Here is a 22620-nt window from a genome sequence, read left to right on the forward strand (position 1 = left end):
GCATTTCGGGTAACAAAGGGCCTCTGGAATCACCCATGGAGCTAAGCAAGCTCAGGTTGGAAAAGAAACATTAGGCAAAAAGGCATTTTTGTGTTGCCCTTTCCTCTCTTCATAGACATTGCTCATAATTTCTAAATGGAACGCCTTAATATGTTTGAAAACAAGGACCTGAGCTGGTTCTCACAGGTTCGGTTCTTAAAATCTGTCAGGTTGGTGGCTGCCTCCCAATCCCCAAGGCCCCTCTCCTGGCCCTTCCCAGAGGTCCCTTCCTCTCCGCACAGAGCTAGGAGATCCTGGCTTTGCTCCAGCCTTCCCCTCCTGGCTCCCATCTGCCAGATCCCCTTCCCTTTCTCCCTCCGCTCTCCAACCTTCCCTCTTGCCCATCTGCACTGCTTTAGCATCTCATTTTCAGCCTCTCTTCCCTGCCTTTCTATTTTTCACTTTCCCTCCGTCTCTCTGTTACAGACACAAACCCACAGAGTGTGATGCATAAAAGGGATCATAGAGTCATAGAGCTGGAAGAAACCGCAAGGGCCATCCAGTCCAACCGCCTGCCATGCAGGAACTCTCAATCGAAGCATCCCAGACCATCCAGCCTCTGTTTAAAGACCTCCAAGGAAGGAGGCTCCACTACACTCCGAGGAAGGAGTGTGTTCCACTGTCGAACAGCCCTTACTCTCAAGAGGTTTTTTCAAATGTTGAGGTGGAATCTCTTTTCCTGTAGCTTGCATCCACTGCTCTGGGTCCTAGTCTCTGGAGCAGCTGAAAACAAGTCAGCTCCCTCCTCAGTATGACATCCCTTTTAGGCCCATTTGTTGAGAAAGGCAGGATAATCAATATACAAATAATTCATTGGCAAAGGCAGAGCAAGAGGGCTGGGACCTGGACTCCAATTTTGGTGAGGGTGAAGTGCCAGGGAGCAGCCTTAAAACAGCCTTAAAACATCTATAAGACAGGCATGGACTACTGATGGGGTTGGAGGAGATCTCAGGGGCAACCCCACATTGTATTGCGGTGGGGGGGGGGGGAGATGAAATAATATTTTGCCCCTCAACATCCCAAAACATCCCTTTGGGGAAGTGGAGGCCATTTTGCCACTGTTGGGCCCTCTCTGAACCATTGCAGGCCCAAGGGGGGCTTTCCCCTAAGAAGACTCCCCAGAGCCTTAAAAGGATGGAAGAGGGGCCAAAGGAGGTAGGAAACTTCTCAGGGATGTGCTGAGTACCATTTGGGTGAGAAAAGCATTAATCTCCATGGCTTCTTCCCATAATATCCTAGCATTGGCAGTTTAGGATGGGGTTATTAGAATCCTTAGAACCTGGAGAGCAATAGTGCCTCACTGAACTACAGATTCAAATATTCTACAGGATGTTGCTATCACAATTAATCTAGGCTTGAAAGGGATCTAGGACTCCTAGTAGACCGCAAGTTGAACATGGGCCAACAGTGTGATGAGGCAGCTACAAAGGCCAATGTGATTCTAGGCTGCATCAATACAAGAATAGTTTCTAGATCAAGAGAAGTAATAGTGCCACTCTATTCTGCTTTGGTCAAGGCTCATTTGGAATAATCCTGTGTCCAGTTCTGGGCCCCACAATTCGAAAAGGATGTTGACAAATTGGAGCATGTCCAAAGGAGTGCAACCAAAGTGGTGAAGGGTCTGGAAACCATCAAGCTCTATGAGGAGCAGCTTAGAGAGCTGGTTATGTTTAGCCTGGAGAAAAGAAGATAAAGAGTGGATATGATACCCATGTTTAAACAATTGAAAGGGTGTCATGTTGCGCAAGGGGCAGGCTTGATTTTTGCTGACACCGAGAAAAGGAGACACTGCAATGGATGCCAGACACAAGGAAAGAGGTTCCACCTAAACATTAGGAGGAACTTTGTGACAGTAAGAGCACTTTGACAGTGGAATATACTCCCTTAGAGTTTGGTGGAGTCCTCTTCTTTGGAGGTCTTTCAAGAGAGGCTGGATGTGTATTCCTGCATGGCAGATGGGGATTGAACTGGATTGCCCTTGTGGTCTATTCCAACTCTATGACTCTATAATTCTAGTGGAACCTTAGTGACATGATAATAATGAAAGGGCCCTCAGTCTTTATAGAAAGAGCCATGGATTCAGGTTCCTTACCTACAGAAGCCACATTTTCATAATTGTCCATCATTACAGAATTGTACAAAAGTTTCTGTTTCGCCGTCAACAGATTCCATTCATCCTCGGAGAAATATACTGCCACATCGGCAAAGGTCACCTGAAATAGAAAATAGCCCTCATCCAGAGAGTGACAAAGAAAAGGGGAGGGAAGCACATGGTGCTTCCCAAATGTTATTTCATCACTTCAGAAATAAACTTTAAATTCTGTTAGCAAGCAAAAAGCTACTGCCTTTCAGATCAGTTTGTCTTGAATCCTTTCAATATAACATACAATGTAATAAACAGTATAATTTAGGCCATGGCTGGGATATTGAGGATGGATTAGGATACTGACTATCCCAACACATAGAGTACATTTAGCCACAAAAGAATTATGGTGCATTTAGCCATTTCTTGCCACATTTCAGAGGCAAATGTCATTTTAAAAAACAGTTCTGGGGAGCATTCTGGACTTGAAGGCCACTGGGCCACCCCCAATTTAGATCCAGAGATGGTCTCCCATATCCCCAACATTTCACAGACAGGAAAAGCAAGGCACATGTGGACAAGCAACACCAGAAGGTGCTGAGGATGGCCAAGGTTGTTTAGGAGGAAGATCACACAAGCTAGGAAGGGCAAAGCAGTTTGATTTTCCTTCAGCCTCCTGGCAAGGAAAGACCCTTGCAACTTATCTCCTCTCCTGTCCCCATTTTTGAGTTGATGGGGTGCAAATTCCTTGGAAGTCACTTTGCAGCAACCCAAGGCAGCTGAGGAGAAGGGGCAAAGTGGGAGGAGGAGAGAGAAACCAGGACATTTTTGAAAGCCCCTGAAAAAGTGGGGTGACAGAGGATTAACCAGGACTTTCTCTGCCAAATTGGAACAATATGTTCTCCGCTCACTTTCATGAACAGCCCCAGCAGTGACACAAAGGAAACTAATAGTCAGGATGTCAACTCACCAAAGAGTTGTTGTACTTCGACAGCCTCTTTCTCTTGGAGCCCAACTCCCTCTGCTTGGCCTCTGTGTTGGCCATTAGGTTGTCCTGGTGGCCCTGCACCTGTGTCTCTTTCAGCAAAATATGGCCCAAGGCTGTGTGGAAGGAGACTGAGATGAAGTTCCTGAGAAAAGAGACTAGGGTTAGGCTTGATTTGTCAAGACACAGAGAACATCATGCTGCTAGTGAGATACGCAGGTGACATATGCCTTTGGGCCAATGCAGAGGTGGGTATCCCCTTCCTCCCTCTTCACCAAAAAAGCCCTCTGGACCTAGCATAGATTCATTGCAGCTCCCCTACACAACAGATACTCCATGTTAAAACGCTTTTGACGTTGCTATGTTGCGCAGCACATAACATCTGGCACCAGATTCTCCACCTTGACTGTAGTCAGTAGCTTGTGAGCTGAAGAAACACCTGTCGCTTTCTCAATGAGCAGAGACACTGTAATCTTCTCTCAGATCAGGCTTTTATTCATATAAGAAGTTCCACTGTGTACAACACTATATACATCGACACCATCCACCATCCACACCAGTAACAACCCACTCTGAGGCTCACACTGTCTGACTCTTCCTCAGTGACAGTTGAGAATGACAGTTGACAGTTGCATCAACATTCCAATGATGCACTGTTTAAATGCTACCACTAGAGCTGTCAATGACTTCCACAACAGTTCCACCTAGTGGCCACATGCCTGTCATTTCCTCAGACCTGTTCACCATGGTCCTGACACTCCATGCCTTGTGAGAGTGGAGGGGGTTCAGGGGATGGGAATTGGAGAGGACCCTGGCTATGTCCCTGTCGCTAGATGTGAAATGAGCGCATCATCTGCTGAAACCTCCTGACCTCCCCAGTGGCCCTCAGAGGAGAATGCCTTCCTTTTGCTTCTGGCTAGAGAAGGACAGGTTGCTTACCTGTAACAGTATTTCTTCGAGTGGTCATCTGCGAATACATACAAATGGGTTGTACTGCGCCTGCGCAGTGCCTTCGGAAACTTCTAGAATCACTGGGCAAAGTACTCTTTGCAACATATAGAAACTTTTTGGCGGTAGCTCCGCCCATCCCTTATAAAGCCCCTGGTTTCCCGCTCTTTCCCCAGTTCCGCCATTTTTCCGCCGTGAAGGCGACAAGGAGTGAGCCAATTCGTAGCAGGACACCGAGTGGAGGATGGGCAGGATTTGTATGTATTCGCACATGACCACTCGAAGAAATACTGTTACAGGTAAGCAACCTGTCCTTCTTCTTCGTGGTCTCTGCGAATCATACAAATGGGTTGAGACTAGCAAGCTAAGGTTAACGGCGGAGGGAGTGTCCTGAAACCATCATTAACCAACAAATGTTTATTTGCCAACAATAAAACAGAATTCAAAAACATTGTCTCAACGACCCGTTTGTTGGAACCTGAGTAAGGTTTGCAAAAAAACCCCTGCCCATAAGGGGAGAATGGGTTAAATCAGATAGCTTAATATGCTTAAAAAGGACCAGAATCAGTGCAATCCAGAAACCAGGAATGCCCTGCCAAAGGCTGCATCCCTCTTGGCCCTGGTGTCCAACCTGTAATGTTTGATAAATGTCAGGGGCTGTGACCACACTGCAGCTTTACAAATGTCATCCAAATAAATCCCTGACAAGAAGGCAGAAGATGAGGCTACCGCCCTTGTGGTGTGGGAGCGAACCCTGGTCGGCAAAGGCTTCCCCATGAGTTCATAAGACAAATAGATGGTGCTTGACACCCACTTGGAGAGTCTCTGAGCCGACACCGGCAACCCCTTTTTCGGTCCCGAGTAGCACTGGAACAGTCTCTTGGAACGGCTAGAGTCTCTAGTTCTGTCTAGATAGAAAGCCAGTGCCCTTCGGACATCTAGGGTGTGGAGGGCCCTTTCAGCATCCGTAGTCGGGTTCGGGGCCAGGGTAGGAAGCACAATGTCCTGACACATGTGGAACAGTGACACAACCTTGGGTAGGAACGTAATGTCTGTCCTAAGGACTACCTTGTCCAAATGAAACCTGAGGAATGGTTGGTCCCGTCTCAGTGCACAAAGTTCTCCAGCCCGACGAGCGGAGGTAATTGCCACTAAAAAAACTGTCTTCCAGGTCAGGAGCCTGATGTCCGTTGTGGCCATGGGCTCAAAGGTCCTGGACTGCAAGGCCCCCAGCACGCCTTCTAGACTCCAAGCTGGGGGTGGTAAGGACACCTGAGGGTTTAAATTGTTATACCCCTTAAGAAATCCCTTAATTAGAGGATCTTTGAAAAACGAAGGCTTACCCTGAAACTGGAAGAAGGAACAAATGGCCGACAGGTAGCACTTAATCGAAGTGAGGCAAAGGCCAGTGTCGACCAGGGACATTAAAAAGTCCAACACCACTGGCGTTGAGACCTGGGCAGGAGAAAGGTGTCTGTCCGCCAGAAACTTAAGAAACTTGGTCCACTTTTGGGAATACGATTTACGGGTAGCCGGCTTCTGGGCAGCTAGAATGACTCTGCGCACCAGGTCTGGTAAGCGCGCTAGGGATGGATCCTCCATGCTACCAGGGGAAGGGTGTCGATGTCGGGATGGTGGACGCGACCTCCCTGGACTGTGAGAAGATCCGGCCTGCGTTCGAGTCGGAGAAAAGTGTCCCGGGAAAGATGAAGGAGGCTCGGGAACCAAGGCTGCCCTGGCCACCACGGAGTGATTAGAATGGCGTTGGCAGCCTCCGATGTCATCTTGGATACTGTCCTGGTGATCAAAGGGAACGGGGGGAAGGCGTACAGCAGCACCCCCGACCAGTCGAATCCGAACGCATCCCTGAGGGAGTCCTCGTCTCGCGTCCGGGAGCAGAACTGGGGACAATGTGTGTTGTGGACAGTCGCAAACAGGTCTATCTGAGGGGTTCCCCATCGACGGAAGAGGTCTTTCACAGTGTCTGGGTGAAGCCTCCACTCGTGGCATGATGATGGGGACCTGCTGAGAAGGTCCGCGAGGTCGTTTTGTGTCCCTGGCAAGTGAACCGCTTGAAGCAGGATGCCTCGGGCGATGCACCACTCCCACACTCGGAGCGTGATGTCGAGGAGGGTGCGTGATCTGGTGCCTCCCTGCTTGTTCAGGTAGTACATCACCGTGGTGTTGTCCGTCCGGAGTTGTACGACCTTGTGGGAGAGGGAGGATTCGAACGCCTTTAAGGCCTTTTCCACTGCTATCAGTTCCAGGGCATTGATATGCAGGGCCTTCTCGTCGAGAGACCAAGGGCCCTTCGCCCAGAGATCTAGAGCATGGGCTCCCCATCCGTCTTCTGACGCGTCTGTGTTTAGTGTTATCTCCGGCTGGGGCTGTGAGAACGGCATGCCTGCGCAAGCGTTCCGGGAGTCGAGCCGCCAATGGAGGGAACGGGCGACTGGTCTCGGGATGGTGAGGCAACGCGATGGCGCGTCGGTCTCTGGGTCGAAGACTGACAGGAACCAAAATTGGAGGATTCGGGATCGAAGCCTTGCCCACGGTGTGACGAAGGTTGTCGAGGCCATGTGTCCGAGGGCCACCTGGACGTCTCTGGCGATGACTCGTCTTTGATCCGTGCACCTCCGGACGGCCACGCAAAGCGCGGCAAACCGGTCGAGGGGTAGGAAGGCCATGCAATTGTTGGAGTCTAGGATGGATCCGATGAATCTTATTTGCTTGGTGGGAAGCAGCTGTGACTTTCCGAGATTGACCACCAGTCCTAAATCGTTTAGAAGAGCTAGGGTCTCCGAGGTGTGTCGACGGAGCTCCTGGCTTGAAGGGGCCACTATCAACCAGTCGTCCAGGTATGGAAAGATCCTGATGCCTCGGCGATGAAGGTGGGACACCACCGGTGCCATGCACTTTGTGAATACCCGAGGAGCCGTGGCAAGGCCGAAGGGCAGAACGTTGTACTTGTAGATGTCCGCCCCGACGGCAAAGGCTAGGAACCGGCGGTGGCTCTCCCGGATGCTGACATGGAAGTAGGCGTCCTTCAAGTCGATGGTCGCAAACCACAGGCCCTGGTGCAAGAAAGGTAAGATAGAGGCAAGGGTTACCATCCGGAACCGGTGATAGGAAAGGTAAGCATTCAGGGCCCTCAAGTCCAAAATGGGTCTAATGCCCCCATCAGTCTTAGGGACTGTAAAATAACGGGAGAAGAAACATCTAGGGACGTCGACGGCATCGACGGGCGAGATGGCGCCCTTGGACAGCAAAGTGCGTACTTCGTCGAGAAGGGTGTCTGAGGGGGGGGTGGATAGGAAAGCTCCAGTTGGAGGGAGCTCTTCGAATTCGAGGGCATAACCCCTACAGACGATGGTGAGGGCCCAAGAATCGGTGGAAATCGAGGCCCAGATGTTGGAAAAAGGCCTCAACCTATCCAAAAAACCAAGGGGTGAGGAGACGACGGAGTATGCAGCATCACTTCAATTCCTCTTCTTGTTCTGATCGGGATCCTGCCTCCGGTAATTCTTTTTATATTTAGGAGCGGAGCGACGACCTGAAGAGGAGGAGGACTGTGAGGGGTACCTCTGCCTTGGCTGATCCTGGCACTGAAAAGGACGATCCTGCTGGTAGGATCTCTGACCCTGCCCGTACCATGGACGGACGCCAGTGAAACGCTTACGTGAAACCTGGGGAGAGGATGACATACAGTGCTTCTTTGCTGCGGTCCACATCCGGTACTTGAAGTTAAGTTTTTCATCTGTCTCACGGTGGAAGAGGCCGTCCTCGTCAAATGGCATGTCCTCTATGGTGGTACGGGCGTTCTGGTTGAGGTCCGAAGATCTCAGCCAAGCGTGCCTGCGCAAGGCAATTGCCGCAGCCATGGATCTTGCCGAGCAATCTGTGGAGTGTCTGGCAGACGTGATTAGCCAACTCCCGATCGAGTGTGCCTCATCTCGAACCTCGGAAAGGGTGGCCTGTGAGTCATCCAGGAGGTCGGGAATTAGAGGGGAGATCTTCTCCATCAGCCACTGGATATATGCCCCCATACAAGCATTGTAGTTGGCCACTCTAATCCCCAGGGCTGAAGAAAAATAAGCCTTCTTGGCTAAAGCGTCCACCTTTTTTGCCTCCTTGTCAGCCGGCATCACGGACGATTTTGGGGTAGATGTCCGCTGAGCGCCCTCCACAATGGCAGAATTCTGCCTCAGGTGGCTGAAGAGCCATGAAGGAATGGAGGGAGCAATCCTATAAAGGGACTCTACCCTGCGATTGCTAGAAGCCGTAGAGGCGGGCGCTTCCCACGAACGTCTCGTGAGCTTCTCTAATGATGGTAGCAGGGGAATTGCAGGCGGGGTGGGAAGCTTGCCATGGATTCTCCTTTCGATGGGGTCCGAGGCCTCATCTTCCACCTGGGAGGTCTGGATGTCAAGTGCATTTGACATCTTTATCACGTGCTCAGCAAAGGTGCGGACATCATCCGAAGGTGAGACGGCCCCGGGCTGGGCAAATTCCTGGACGGAAGGTTGGTAGTCTTCGGCATCCGAGGAACCGGAGTCGCTCCGGGGACGGTACCGAGTGTGAGAAAGGGTCTCCTCCTCGGGGTCCAGATCCACTATTTGAAGGTCGGGATCGGGGGCAACATCAGGCCGGCGGGAGGACGATGTGGTGTCCCGGGTTGGCCTGGTGCGTGGGTCTAATTTGGATTTCCGCGAAGGAGTCCCAAATGGATTCGTGTTGGACCGCCATATAATAGGTGTCCGTCTCACTGTCATAAAGGTAGTCCGGTTTCTTCGGTTCCCTCGGAGGAGAAGGCGAAGCGGCCCGGTGGACCATGGCGGTGTGGACTACCGATCTCGGCATCGGGGTGACCGAACGACGGCTATGCGTGGAGCTCGCTGGAGACGCCGGTTCGGAGATGACGTCAATAGTGTCATCCGGCATGTGGCGAAAGCTAGGCAGGGCTCGGCCAACCGAGGGAGGACTACGAGGACGGTCCGGTCGGGTAGCGGAGGCCTTTGCGTGCTTGGAGCTCCCAACCTTGGAGCCTTTCTCGGCAGGGCGAGATTCTAGGGATCTGCGCTCGGTGGCTAGCCGGTCCCGAGAGGTCTCCCTGCGACGGGAGTCGTCCAGATCTCGCTTTTCGGAGCGGTGACGCTTAGCCGATGGGTGTTGGTCCCCCAAGGAAGACGTATGAGCCCTCTTTGAAGCCGAGGGTGACACCGTAGCTGAAACCGAAGCTGGGGTGGCCGTCTTGGAAGACAAGGGCCTCGAAGCCGAGTCCGCTGAGGCCGAAGGCTTCGGGACCGAAGGTGTGGATCCTGAGCCCTTAGTTGAGCTCACCGAGGTCGAGGCCTTCGGGGCCGAGGATCTCGAGGCTGAACCCTTCTGGGCGCTCGAATCCTTTTCAGAAGCGCGGCTCTCCTTAGAGCTCTTCTGGCGCTTATCCTTCTTGGACGGCCGAGGAACGTCCACTGAAGGTGTGTCGGCGTCGGGTCCCTCACGGAGGGTCACCTCCACAGAGGTCGGAGGCTCGGCCATAGGCTGAGTTGGGGCCTCGGGAAGAGCCGGTAAGGGCGCGGATCCAGTCGAAGAAGGCGGGCCCAGAGAAGACATGGCACCTGCGGAGAAGACCTTGGAGTAGATGGCCGCCTTCAATCTAGTCTCCCGGTTCTTCCTCGCTTGGGGAGTGAGGGATTTACACAGGGCGCAGGATGCTGGGATATGCGCCTCTCCCAAACACAGGAGACAAGCCGAATGAGGGTCCTGGCCGGGGATTTTCCCCCCGCAAACGGTGCACTTTTTAAAAGGCACCGATGGCATGATCCGGTTACGGTTCGTAGTCAACAATCCGAGGTCCGCAACAAGGGTCAATCCGGTTCGAGAGAATGGGAAGTCGTACAGTCCAAGGTCACAACGTTCAATCAATCGAGGGTCAAGCAAAGAGTGGTCAATCAAACAGTCCGTGGTCAAACTACCAGTGATCCGACAATCAAAGAGGAGCGAAGTTCCCAAAGGCAGCAAACGCGGCGGAAAAAAGGAACTGGGGAAAGAGCGGGAAACCAGGGGCTTTATAAGGGATGGGCGGAGCTACCGCCAAAAAGTTTCTATATGTTGCAAAGAGTACTTTGCCCAGTGATTCTAGAAGTTTCCGAAGGCACTGCGCAGGCTCAGTACAACCCATTTCTATGATTCGCAGAGACCACGAAGAAGAAACACAGCTGCATGCTTCTCCAACACTCTCATCAGGCATGGAATGAACATGGAGCATGGCTTCCACAATTCCCACTTTTCATTTTGTATTCCTTCTCATTTCACATCTATTTTAAACCTCTCCCTCATTCGACGATAAAGACACCATTGAAAAATCTAGGCCAGATTCTTTAAGTTTGATCTCTAGTTTTCCTTGCGATTCTTTCAGTACATCCTTGTATCTTAACCATAGAGTTTTCTGGATACTGTTCCTCCCAAAAAGAGCCTCATGTGACGAACACCATAAAGGTATTTTTGGACATATTCTACACTTCTTTTCCCCCCAGATCTTCAACAGAGCTTTTCTTACGAAATGATTTGTGCTTTCTTTATGAACTTTCTCTTTGCCGTAAATTCGGGATCCATTCCACCCAAATCTTAAATGTTCACCCTCCAGACATAACAATTGTTCATTCTCTAACATAAACCATTCTCTAATCCAAACTAAACAACAAGCAGCATCATAAAGTTTTCTTTTTGGTAAATCCAGCCCTCCTCTACTTTTGTCATCACAAAGTAGTTTTGTTTTTATCCTGGCTCTTTTTTTATTCCTTTTGCCATAGAGTCAATGGTTTTTCATTCTGGATGATGGGTATCGCTTGAAGCAGAAGCAGTATTTCAGGAAGGAAACTCATTTGGATCAGTGATATTTTTCCTAATAGAGATAAGTGTAATTTCCCCCATATTTCTAGGTCTTTTCTGATTTCCTTCCTTATTGTCTCATAGTTATTGTGAAACTGATCTGCGTTTTTATTGGTGAAATTTATTCCTAGATATTTAACTTTCTTTCCCACTTTAAATCCACTAATTTCTTCCAGGATTTGTTCTTCCTTTCCCCCATATTTTTGTTGATGTTTTGTCTCTGTTTACTTTTAGTCCCGAAACATATTCCAATTCCAGTATTACATCCATCAATTCCCTTATGCTCTTTTCTGGGTTCTCCAGGGAATACAAAATGTTGTCTGCAAAGACTCTCATTTTAAACTCAATGTATGTTAATTTTTATTCTATTGATCTTATTTTCTAATCTTATCCTATTATTCACACTTCAAGGATCAGAATGAACAAAAGGGGTGATAGTGGGAAAGCTTGCCTTGTACCTTTAGAAATCTTAAATTCTTCTGTTTCTTTATAGTTAACAATTAGTTTGGCTCTTTGATCTTTATACGTTGCCTTTATCCATCTTAAATAAGAAGCTCCTATTTCGATTTTTTCAAGTGTCGCAAATAAACATATCCCATCCTATGTTATCGAAGGCCTTTTCTAAATCAAGAAAGATAAGTGCAAGGTTTTTTCCGTTCTGCCTTTCAAAATATTCAATTATATTTAAGGTGTTTCGTATGTTATCACTGATTTCTCTGTGAGGAAGAAATCCTGATTGGTGCTTATGAATCCAGTCTTTAAGAACTTTTTTGAGTCTATCTGCCAAAATCATAGAAAATAATTTATAATCCATATTTAATAAGGAAATTAGCCTATAGCTCTACTTCAGTTGCATCTATATCTTCTTTTAACCGCAAAGTTATATTAGCTTGTTTCCATGTTTCAGGATAATGGTTTCCTTTGATGGCATTTATCGTTAATTTGAGTGGTGTTAACAGTCGATCCTCAAATACTTTATGATAACTGGCGATGAAGCCATCATTCCTGGTGTTTTCCCTTTTTTCCCTTTTTCTTATTACTTCCATGATTTCTGCTGTTGTCATCGGTCCATTTAATATAGTTCTTTGTTGGTCTGAAAGTGGCTTTAAGTTAGCTTTTCCCAAAAACTCCTCTATTTTGGCTCTAGACATTTGAGATCCTTTATATAATTTAGCATAGAATTTTTGGAAGACCTTCTTAATTTTATTTTGGCCAGATGTTAATGTCGAATCTTTATTTATTTCCGTAATCGTGTTTCGTTGTTTCAACTTTCTTATTTTATTGGCAAGCCATCTTCCTGGCTTGTTTGCTGGTTCAAAACTCCTTCGTTTTAGATATCTAATTTATGCTTCTTCTGTATAGGTTTATGAGGGAAGACTGCATCCTGGTCTATGCTAATTTTGGGGATGTGAAGACCTATGGAAATTCATTTTATAAACCCAGTGAAACAAATATCTCACAAAGCTCTAGTAAACAACATGTACACACACAGTCCCCACACAAAGGACTCAGTGGCGCACTGTGCGTCTGGGGTCTGGAAATCCAACTTCCACCTTCTGGGAGGACAATGCTGCCAGAGACTGAATTTGGGGCTTTATACCTGCAAAGCATGGCTCACTCTCTCAACTGCAACCCTTCCACACAATCCTGGACTGAAACATTTAAACAAAGCTCCTCTTTCAGCTCCAGGAATAAAGGCCTACCTTCACTGCAAAGACCCTGATTCCTGGAGCCCTCCCCTGCAGTCCTTTATTGCCGGAGCTTCCCTGGGTCAGAGGCTGTCTCCTCAACCGTAGAGAAGGGTTGCTCCGAGTGCGAAGGAGGAGGAGGTCCACAGGGCTGAGGGAGGAAAGGCAATGGGGAAAGGTCAGTGCCAATGGCCATGGAGAGCAGAAGGTGGCAATGCCTAGGAACCCCTCTGAGTCCCAGCCATTCTAGGAATGAGTGGCAGGAGTGAGTCCAGGGGGCTGAGGCGGTCTCCTTTCCCAAAGTGGGGTGGAAAGAACTGGTTCCCATGGGACTGTGGACCTCCATGACCTGTGAGCAAATCTATGGGAGACGCTGCCTCAAACAGCATTGGAGGAGTCTCTGGCTGGATGGCCATCTCTTCGGAGGACTTGGAGGGCAGAATGGGGCTGACTGTTTGGCCCTTGGGGCTCCCTTCCAGCCCTAGGAGCCTACGAAGCCTACCTTACAAGGCTGTTGTGGGAGTTAATCACAAGACAATTACTACACAAGAATGGCCACCTTTTAGCAGCTTACAATAAAAATATTCATACAATACAATAAAAACATGTTTCATGATCTGCCAAACCCTAACCCTAACACTCCCATCCAAAACAAAATGCCATTAAATTACTGGATAGTTATTTAAAATTATTGGACAGTTATTGAAACAGTTATTAAAAACAGGGATAGTAGTCAAAGCCCAATGTTTGTGAAGGATAATGACAATAAGGCTTGTATTAAAACTATCCTCCCCATTTCTGATCCCTTTTAAAACCCATGTTCCCCAGAAGGAGCAGAGCTGTGTAATATGAAAACCCTCTCTGAAAAGACACACAAAAGACACACAAAGGGACATCATCATCATCATCATCATCATCATCATCATCATCATCATCATCATCACTACAGCATGAGAGCCACCATTAAAAGCATTAAAATCCCTTTTGGGGAGTCCCACTCTCCCACCTTCAGAGAGAGTGGCCCATGCCTAGAAGGACTGCTGGGCCTCCTTCCTCCCCACCTTAGTGGCAGTGGCCAAAGGAAAGCATCAGCAGCAGTAGACCCAAGCCAGGCCCAGCCAGCCCTCAGTGCAGCAGTGAAGCCTAGTGGTTCCAGGCCTTGTCTCTCTGCTGACCCTCCCTGTCTGTCTGTCTCTCTCTTTCTCTCTAGGACACTCTGCTCCTCTCCTTGCTCACTCTTCCACGCATAGAGCTAAATAGAGAAGCTGAAGCTCCGCCTCTTCTCGAGGCTGGCCAATGGGGGCAGAGCAGCTAGAAGACCCTGCCCCTGCCTGCCCCAGACTCACATTTTGCATTCCGGCGGCCATTTTGTTTTCTGGTGGCCATTTTGTTTTCTGGCGGCCATTTTGTTTTCTGGCAGCCATTTTTTTTCTGGCAGCCATTTTGTGTGCTGCTTGTGACTGTGGGGAATAATGTTCCAGAACCTCCTCTGACCATTGGCTTCTCTTTCTCTCCCTGAAGCTTTAGAGTGATAAGGAAGCCAGGCTCCTTGGGTCAAAAGGAAGGAAGTGTGTCCCTTTGTTGTCTTTTGTGTCTCTTTTCAGAGAGGGTTTTCATATTACACAGCTCTGCTCCTTCTGGGGAACATGGGTTTTAAAAGGGATCAGAAATGGGGAGGATAGTTTTAATACAAGCCTTATTCTTCTTCTTCACAAACATTGGGCTTTGGCTTCTAAGAGGAAGACTGCCCCCTCTTAGAAAAAAGGCCAAAAGCAGCTCCTTTGGGAGGTTTTAAAAGCCTCCCCAGTTTCCTTACTTACTAAGAGATTTTTACTCATGAAGGAAGTTGACAAAGCAGACCATCTCACATTACCAAGAATAAAACAAACAAATATAGACACAAAGAAACAACAACAAAAGTAAGGATTAGACAGAAAAAAGAGCTTATTTTTTGAAAGTAAAACCATGATTAAGAGGGTAAAAACCAGACTTGGGTGCTTCGACCCTTTTACAACCAGCTCAGGCTGTATCTGCACTGCAGAAATATTCCAGTTCGAAACTGTGTTAACTCTCCTGGCTCCTTCCTGTGGAATCCTGGGATTTGTAGTTTCTTGCGGCACCAGAGATCCAGAGCCACCCCAAGGCAAGGCTCTCCAGGGCTCTCTTGGCCCTCCTTTGCTTGCGAATACTGACTATCTCAGGGAGTCTCTATATTAGAGCATCAGGAAAACTTTTGGGTATTCTTAAGGCTGGGAAATCCTGTTTGGGGTCACTTCTGACTTTAGGGATGTTACATCCTCTATTATGGGTTTCTTGAAGGCCTCAAACTGCCAACTGCAAAGAGCTGAGGCTGGGGCAGCCATTTTGTGTTCTGGCAGCCATTTTGTGGTCCAGCGGCCATTTTGAGACTGGCCCATTGTGACCTCAGTCTGATGCTCCTTACCTGAAGGATTGCGACTGGCCCATTGTGACTTCTGGCTCATGCATCTTACCTGAATAACTGAGACTGGCTCATTGTGATCTCAGCCTAAAGTTCCTTGCCTTAAAGATTGAAATGGGACTATTATCAGTTAAGGTGCTCTTTACCTGGATTGAGAATGGCCCATTGTGACCTAAGGCTGATGCTCCTTCCCTCATGCATTGAGTCTGCACATTTTGATTTCAGGCTGGTGCTCCTTACCTGAAGCATTGAGGCTGTCCCATTGTGATCTCAGAATCATAGAATCCTGGAATCATAGAGTTGGAAGAGACCACTAGGGCCATCCAGTCCTACCCCGCCATGCAGGAACTCTCAATCAAAGCATCCCTGACAGATGGCCATCCAGCCTCTGTTTGAAGACTTCTAAGGAAGGAGACTCTATCACCCTCCGAGGGAGTTTGTTCCACTGTCGAACAGCCCTTACTGTCAGGAAGTTCCTCCTAATGTTGAGGTGGAATCTCTATTCCTAGAGCTTCCATCCACTGCTCCAAGTCCTGTTTTCTGGAGCAGCAGAAAACAAGCTTGCTCCCTCCTCAATGTGACACCCCTTCAAATAGTTAAACAGGGCTATGATATCACCTCTTAACCTTCCCTTCTCCAGATTAAACATACCCAGCTCCCTGGGTAGTTCCTCATAGGGCATGGTTTAGTATAGGTGTTATATGGTCACATCTAGATCTTCCAGTGACCACTCTGGCTGCCATATTTTGGATTAGTTGAACTTTCCGGACTTAATACAAGGGTAGCCCTATGTAGAGCACATTACAGAAGTCAAGACGTGAGGTTACCAGCGCATGCACCATAGTGTTTAGGTCTTCAGGTTCCAAGAAGGGACGCAGTTGGCGTATCAACCAAAGCTGATAACAGGCACTCTTGGCCATCCTATCTATCTGAGCTGACATCTGGAGCAACGGATTCAAGAGCACCCCTAAACTGCAAACACAGTCCTTTAGGGGAAGTGTGACTCCATCCAGGACCGGTTAACAGACCTCCATACCGAGAATAGGACCTCCAACAATACACACCTCCGTTTAATCTGAATTCAGTTTCAGTCTGTTTTTCCTCATCCAGCCCATTACTGCTTCAAGACATTCATTCAGAGGGAGATGCCTTCTTTAGTTGACACTAAGATACCTCTGGATGTCATGAGCATACAGAAAACACCCGCCCCATGCCTCCGGATGAACTCTCTTGGCGGTTTGATGTAGATGTTGACTAGCATTGGGGATAGGATGGCACCCTGGAGAATGCTGCATTTAAGATCCCTCATAGAGGAGCAACTGTCCCCAAGCATCTCCATCTGGAATCTGCTTTAGAAATAGGACCAGAAGCATTGCAATGCAGTGCCCCCGATCCCCAATTCCCTCAGGAGTTCCAGAAGGATGCCATGGTCAATAGGATCAAAAGCCACTGAGAGGCCCAAAAGCATCAACAGGGTCACACTTCCCCTGTCGATACTCAAGCGGAGATCATCTAAGGTAACCATAGCAAGGTTGACTCTGTATCCCATCCTGAAGCCAGGTTGAAATGGATCTAGGTAATCTGTTTCATCCAAGACTGTTTGGAGTTGAAGAGAAATGGAAGATGGGAGACCGCTCTGTAATTCTTCATGTCCAAGGGATCTGGGGAGGGCTTTTTCAGAAGCAGCCGTATCACTGCTTCTTTTAAGCAAGATGGAAAATAGCCCTCCCTAAGAGATGCATCTATGATATATCTCAGGTGAGTCCTCAAAGCATCTCCTCCTTGGATGACCAGCCATGAAAGGCAAGGGTTGAGTGGGCAAGTTGTCTTCTTCACACTTCCAAGGAGCTTGTCCCCATCCTCAGTACTCACTGATTCAAAATGATCCAGTATGATCTTATTCACAGAGTCACTGGAATGTCTTTACTGTTTTTATTGTTGAGGTATGGAGCAGCATTGAAAATGTTCAGATGTGGCAGAGAAGCTAATGGACACTCGCTGCTCTTAACCAGGAATTGGTTGCAGCTGTGGCTCCAGACAGCAGGGGATTGTCCAAGATTGTGGCGGAGTGTGCCAGAGAGCAGCACATAGCACTTGTGTAAATATGCGGTGACATCTGGAATGATGGACAGTAATCCAGGTAACACAGGAAATTGTACAGGAAGGGTATGAAGACACACCCAACTAAAAGTGGTGGCAGGTTTGGGTGTGCAACGCCAGTACCCTGGTGAGAACAAACCGTGATACCCAAAAAGATCTGAAACTAGATGTAAAATTAAAAAAGGGGAAAATTTAATTTAAAGGACAAAAATAAAAGGTCTTCTCCTCCCCAGCTCTAAACAAAAGATACTTTACAGTTCAGCTTTCTTCCAGACGACATCTTTCTGGGTCCGATGTAGTTTGTTCTCCTTACTCAATGGAGCTGGTGCAGGGTCTTTCAGCTCCTAAATTCTTCTATTTTCTATGCTAATGGTAACTGATTTGGCTAAGTGGTGTAAGAAATGCCCTTTCCGGCTGTCTGGGCCTGCTTGCCACCAAAAGACAGCTCTCTGCTAGCTCTCAGAGAAACTGCTCCAACTAAAAACCTCTAGCTACAGCACAGCCTGCTGGGAAAGGGCAAACCAAACCTAGAAATGATGCAGGGGAAACCTACAGCTCCTCCCATAAACTAATACAAAGAACTTTTCTACACTAAAATAATCTATGGCCTGAACCAACACAAAGGAAAATGCAGGGGGAAATTCAAGCAGTCCTGGCAGGACATCACACTCCCCGCTCAAAATTTCAACAAAATTTTGCAACCTTATGACCTATCCTATCCATTTATACATTAGATCAAAAGTTCTACCTAACACTGAACAAGGAAACTAAATCAGTCAAAGGTCTTTGATACTTGACCACTTTGCCTTCACTTATGGTTCTTATGGTGGCCTTTCGGATTTTTCCATCTGTGCTTGGATAAATTTCTTCTACAACTGCAGTAGGCCATTTATAGCGAGGGCTCTCTCTTTCTTTAAAAAGAACAACATCTCCGATGTTTAAATCAATTTGGGGACGTTGCCACAATTTTCTTCGTTGTAAGAGACAAAGGTATTCAGACTTCCATCTCTTCCAAAACTCTGATGCCAACGACTGAACTTGTTTCCATTGAATGGTATGAATTCCTTCTGGGACAGGAAGGCTGATATCTTTCCAGTCAGGGTTTTTAAAAGTCAAGATCATGGCTGGAGTCAAAATTTGTGCCCTTTCTGGATCTGTAGTAATAGGCACCAGCGGGCGGTTGTTGATGATGGCCACAACTTCTGCCATAAACGTAACCAAAATTTCATGTGTCAGGAACTTGCATTTTGTAAGCATTGCCTCTAGAATACGTCTACTGACACCAATCATGCGCTCCCAAGCTCCCCCCATATGGGAAGCATGAGGCACATTGAAAAACCATTGAATTTTCTCTTTGTTAGCAAAGTCCATTACAGTCTTGTCTTCTGCTAGTTTAGTTATGCAATTCAGCTCTTTAGTGGCTCCAATGAAGTTAGTGCCTCTATCAGACCTGATAGTTTTTACTGGGCCCCTTATTGAAATGAATCTTTTTAGGGCATTAATAAAGGAAGAAGAGTCCATACTTTCCACAACTTCAATGTGTACTGCTCTGATCACTAAGCAAGTGAATAACACTGCCCATCTCTTGCTGTTAACTATTCCTCCTCTGGTTTTACGAGCACGTACCTCCCAGTGTCCAAAAATATCGAGACCAATGTGTGTAAATGGAGGATCCATAGAAGTACGGTCTTCTGGAAGTTCAGCCATAAGCTGGCTCTCACACTTTCTGCGAAGTTTTCTACATGTCACACATTGAAAAATAACTTTGTTGACCAATTTTCTGCAATTAATAATCCACAAGCCAGCATTTCTGACACTTGCTTCAGTCAGGGTTTGCCCTTGATGATGTATTCTTTCATGGTAGTGTCTGACTACTAAAAGGGCTACATGGCTATTTGCAGGCAGAATAATAGGATTTTTTAAGCTGTTCTTGATTTTAGCTCTTTGAAGTCTACCTCCAACATGTAGAAGACCTCTGGTATCCATAACTGGACATAGATCTTTAAGGATACTATGTCTAGGTAGATATTGTTGCTTTCCTATGCATCTGAATTCTTCCTCGAATTCAGATCTCTGTGTAGATCTGTAGATCAGGGTTTCTGCTTTAACCATATCTATGGTTGTTAAAGCTGCTTTGTCTCTGAAAGTTGCAAAATGGATGAGTCTAGCAAGAGCTCGCTGAAGACTCAGCCACTGAGAAAACTTTGTAAATTTTCTGGCATCTAAATGAGGCAACCTTATACTGATTGTATTCACCAAGTTTATTTTGCAGCTGCTGATCTCTGGCAGACACTCAGGTAACTCAGAGAATGTTTCGGTTTTACCTTTGTTGTGATCAGGAACATCTAACTCCATCAGGAATTTTGGACCGGTCAGCCAAGTGGAAGACTGTACCTTTTGGGCTGAAGCTCCTCTTGTAGCAATATCAGCTGGATTTAGTTCAGAAGGAACATATTTCCATTGACTTTGTTGAGTACAAGAAAGAATTTTATTTACTCTGTTGGTTATGTACATTTTAAACCTCTTTGTAGTGTTTGTAAGGTATCCTAATACAACCATACTGTCAGTGTATAGTAATACTTTGTGGAATTTTGTTTCTACTTCCACACAAATGGTTTGAAGAAGTTGGGTAGCTAGCAAAGCAGCACACAGCTCTAATCTGGGTATTGTTTGTTTGGGTGCTACCTTTGCTTTGGCCATAATAAATCCTGTATGCGTCTCGGTGTTATTTTTAGCTCTCAGATACGCTACTGCGGCAATTGCTATTTCAGAGGCATCACAAAAAATGTGTAGCTCATAAACGGTATTTGGTCCAGGTTCTACAGGAACATACTGTCTGGGCACAGTAAGGTGTTCAATGTTTTTGATCTGAGACGCCCAGGCCTTCCATGCTAAATCCAGGGCTGGGGGAAGATTTTCATCCCAGTCTTTAACTTGATTTATTATCTCTCTAAAGATGTTTCTGGCCACTATAAGCACTGGTGCTACAATGCCCAAGGGGTCATAAACACTATTGATCGAAGAGAGTACTTTTCTCTTTGTAGTCTGAAGTTCAAGTTTGGGAACTCTGATTGAGAGTCTATCAGTGAAGACATTCCACAGAATACCAAGGCTACTCTGTGTACGCTTGTCTTCAAAGATTGTTGTGACATCCTTTTCGACAAGCTCTTCTTTAGGAAAAGTCTCTAAAACTTCTCTGCTATTAGAGACTACTTTATGAAGCTTTATCTTAGCCAAGCTTAGCACAGACTGTACCTCTTTAACAATTCGGCTGGCTTCTTGTGCTGAGTCGAAGGAAATCAGTAAGTCATCTACATAAAAGTTCGTGTTGATTGCACGATAAGCCTCTATACTACACTGATCTTTATATGTCTCTGCAGTCTTTTTTAGACAGTAATTGGCTACCGCTGGGCTGGGAGTATTCCCGAAAACATGTACTCTCATACGGAACTCAGTGATATCTTCCAAGGTTTCCGTGTCCTGGAACCACAGGAACTTTAGGAAGCGGCGATGTTCTGGCTTAACCAAGAAAGCATAGAACATTTTGTGTATGTCTGCTGTCACAGCTATTTTCCTTTCTCTAAACTTTAGAAGTGCTCCTAGTAAACTGTTAAGCAAGTCTGGTCCTTTAAGAAGAACATCATTAAGTGAGATGTTTTGTACCTTTGCACTTGAGTCGAAAACTATTCTCACCTTTTCTGGCTTTTGTGGGTGAGTTACCTTATGGTATGGCAAGAACCAATGCTCTTGGGGTTTACTGCACAAAGGAACTCTTTCAGCATAGTTGCTTGTAAACAGATCTTCAATGAACTGTACAATTTGTTCCTTCAAAGTGGGATCTTTGAGCATTCTATTTCTCAAAGCAAAAAGCCTTTTTTCCGCAAGATGACGGTTGTTAGGCAAAATTGGTCGGTCTTCTCTAAAGGGAAGAGGTGCCATCCAGCTCCCTTCACTATCTTGGACTGTCTCTAAATTCATTATGTCCAGGAACTTTCTTTCCTCACGGGAAAAGGCTATATCTTCATCTCTTGCTGAAGTTTCAAAAATGGAGCCGTAGTCTGGGATAATACCAAGGCAACACACCTTAATGTGGCTTAAGCAACTTTGTAGTTGTGTGGGTCGTGAATTTGGAAATTGGCTATTTCCTGTAAGATTTAACGCTGCTGGCGGGCTCTTGCTATGGGCGCACACAGGTCCAATAACTGTCCATCCAAGTGGCAGTTTTTGTGCTATTGGTGCACCTGGAGGTCCACTTACTTGTTTCAAGACCTGGAACAGCTCTGGGCAATCTGAGCCTATCAGTAGGGAAATTTCAGCATCTTTGTCCAATGCAGGAATTTCTTTTGCTATAGCTTTTAGCTACAGCCTTGGTTGCTATTTGGTTCTTGTTCCTAGGGATAGAAGGGCACTCTATTAAAGGAGGCAGTTTAATGTACCTTTTGCCATTGCAAGGCGAAATCATGAACTCCGTTGCCACTCTACCCTGCATTTGTTGCTGTCCAGTGCAGGTAGATATGGTATATTCAAGAATCTTGGCTTTGACCGCAAAGGTACTGAAGAACTCTGGTGTGGCCAAGGATGCGTCACTCTGTGAGTCTAGGGCAATATAAAGTCTTTTTCTAAAGTGAGGTTTGTCTTCTGGGAAAACTTCAGCTAGACAAATCGGATGGCATATCCTAATCTGCGTTGAGTCCTGGCATAGCTTTGTACATGCCACAACTGACTCTGCTTCTGAAGTAGGTTTAGCTGCCTTTTCTGAAGCCTCACTTTTAGGACCCTCTGATTTCTTCTTAAGTTTAGGTGACACTGAAGGTGATTTGAAATGGTGCATTGCTGAGCAATGACGCGGGCTACCGCATTCAGCACATTTTACTTCTATTTTGCAGTTTCTAGCAAAGTGAACCTTTGAACCACAGCATCGAAAGCAGACCTTTGCTTTAGCTGCTATCTCCAGCCTTTCGTTATAAGGCCTTTTTGAGAACTCTTTACAATCTGCAAGGCTATGTGGTTTATTATGAATGGGACATGGAATTTCTTTAGTCTCTTGTGTTTTATTCGACTTAAACTGAGTGACCTCAGTGGATTTAACTACAACTGTGGCCTTCCCCATTTCCTTGATAGGAATTTTGTCTTCCTTTACAGTCTTCTCTGAGCGCATGTTTTGGTAAAGGGTTGGGAACCCAGTCTGCGGGTCATTCCTTTCCCTTGCAGCTCTTGTCACAAAGTTCACAAGGTAACTGAAGGGTGGGTAGCATTGCATGTTGAGTTCCTTATAAGAAAACACCTCTCTTCCCCACCTCTCCTGGAGCTGAAAGGGTAGTTTTTGGAGCACCTGTCGCTGTGTGATGTATTGATCTAAACAGGCTAGACCAGGTAACTCTGGATTACATTTCGCAGACTGAAGTTCAACTAAAAGATCACTTAAGTCCCAAAGTTGACGGTAGTC

At 46.8% G+C, this 22620-nt stretch overlaps 1 protein-coding gene across 1 annotated transcript; it reads right to left on the minus strand.

The window, feature by feature from the left end:
* Window positions 1–17259: 17259 nt before the first annotated feature.
* LOC149301332 (uncharacterized) lies at window positions 17260–20157 on the minus strand. The gene has a single exon (XM_089484116.1). It carries the CDS (start codon window positions 19872–19874, stop codon window positions 17919–17921), a length of 1956 nt encoding a protein of 651 aa, XP_089340242.1. The 5' UTR covers window positions 19875–20157; the 3' UTR covers window positions 17260–17918.
* Between the last annotated feature and the right edge of the window lie 2463 nt (window positions 20158–22620).

This window comes from Sceloporus occidentalis, unplaced genomic scaffold (genome assembly GCF_023333645.1).
Source record: "Sceloporus occidentalis isolate IW3139 unplaced genomic scaffold, rSceOcc1.0.p SCAF_21, whole genome shotgun sequence".
Classification (NCBI taxonomy): Eukaryota; Metazoa; Chordata; class Lepidosauria; order Squamata; family Phrynosomatidae; genus Sceloporus; species Sceloporus occidentalis.

Excerpts from the sequence above, each read along its gene's own strand:
- LOC149301332 (XM_089484116.1), bottom strand. The coding sequence starts at position 19,874 with ATGGCCAAAGCAAAGGTAGCACCCAAACAAACAATACCCAGATTAGAG.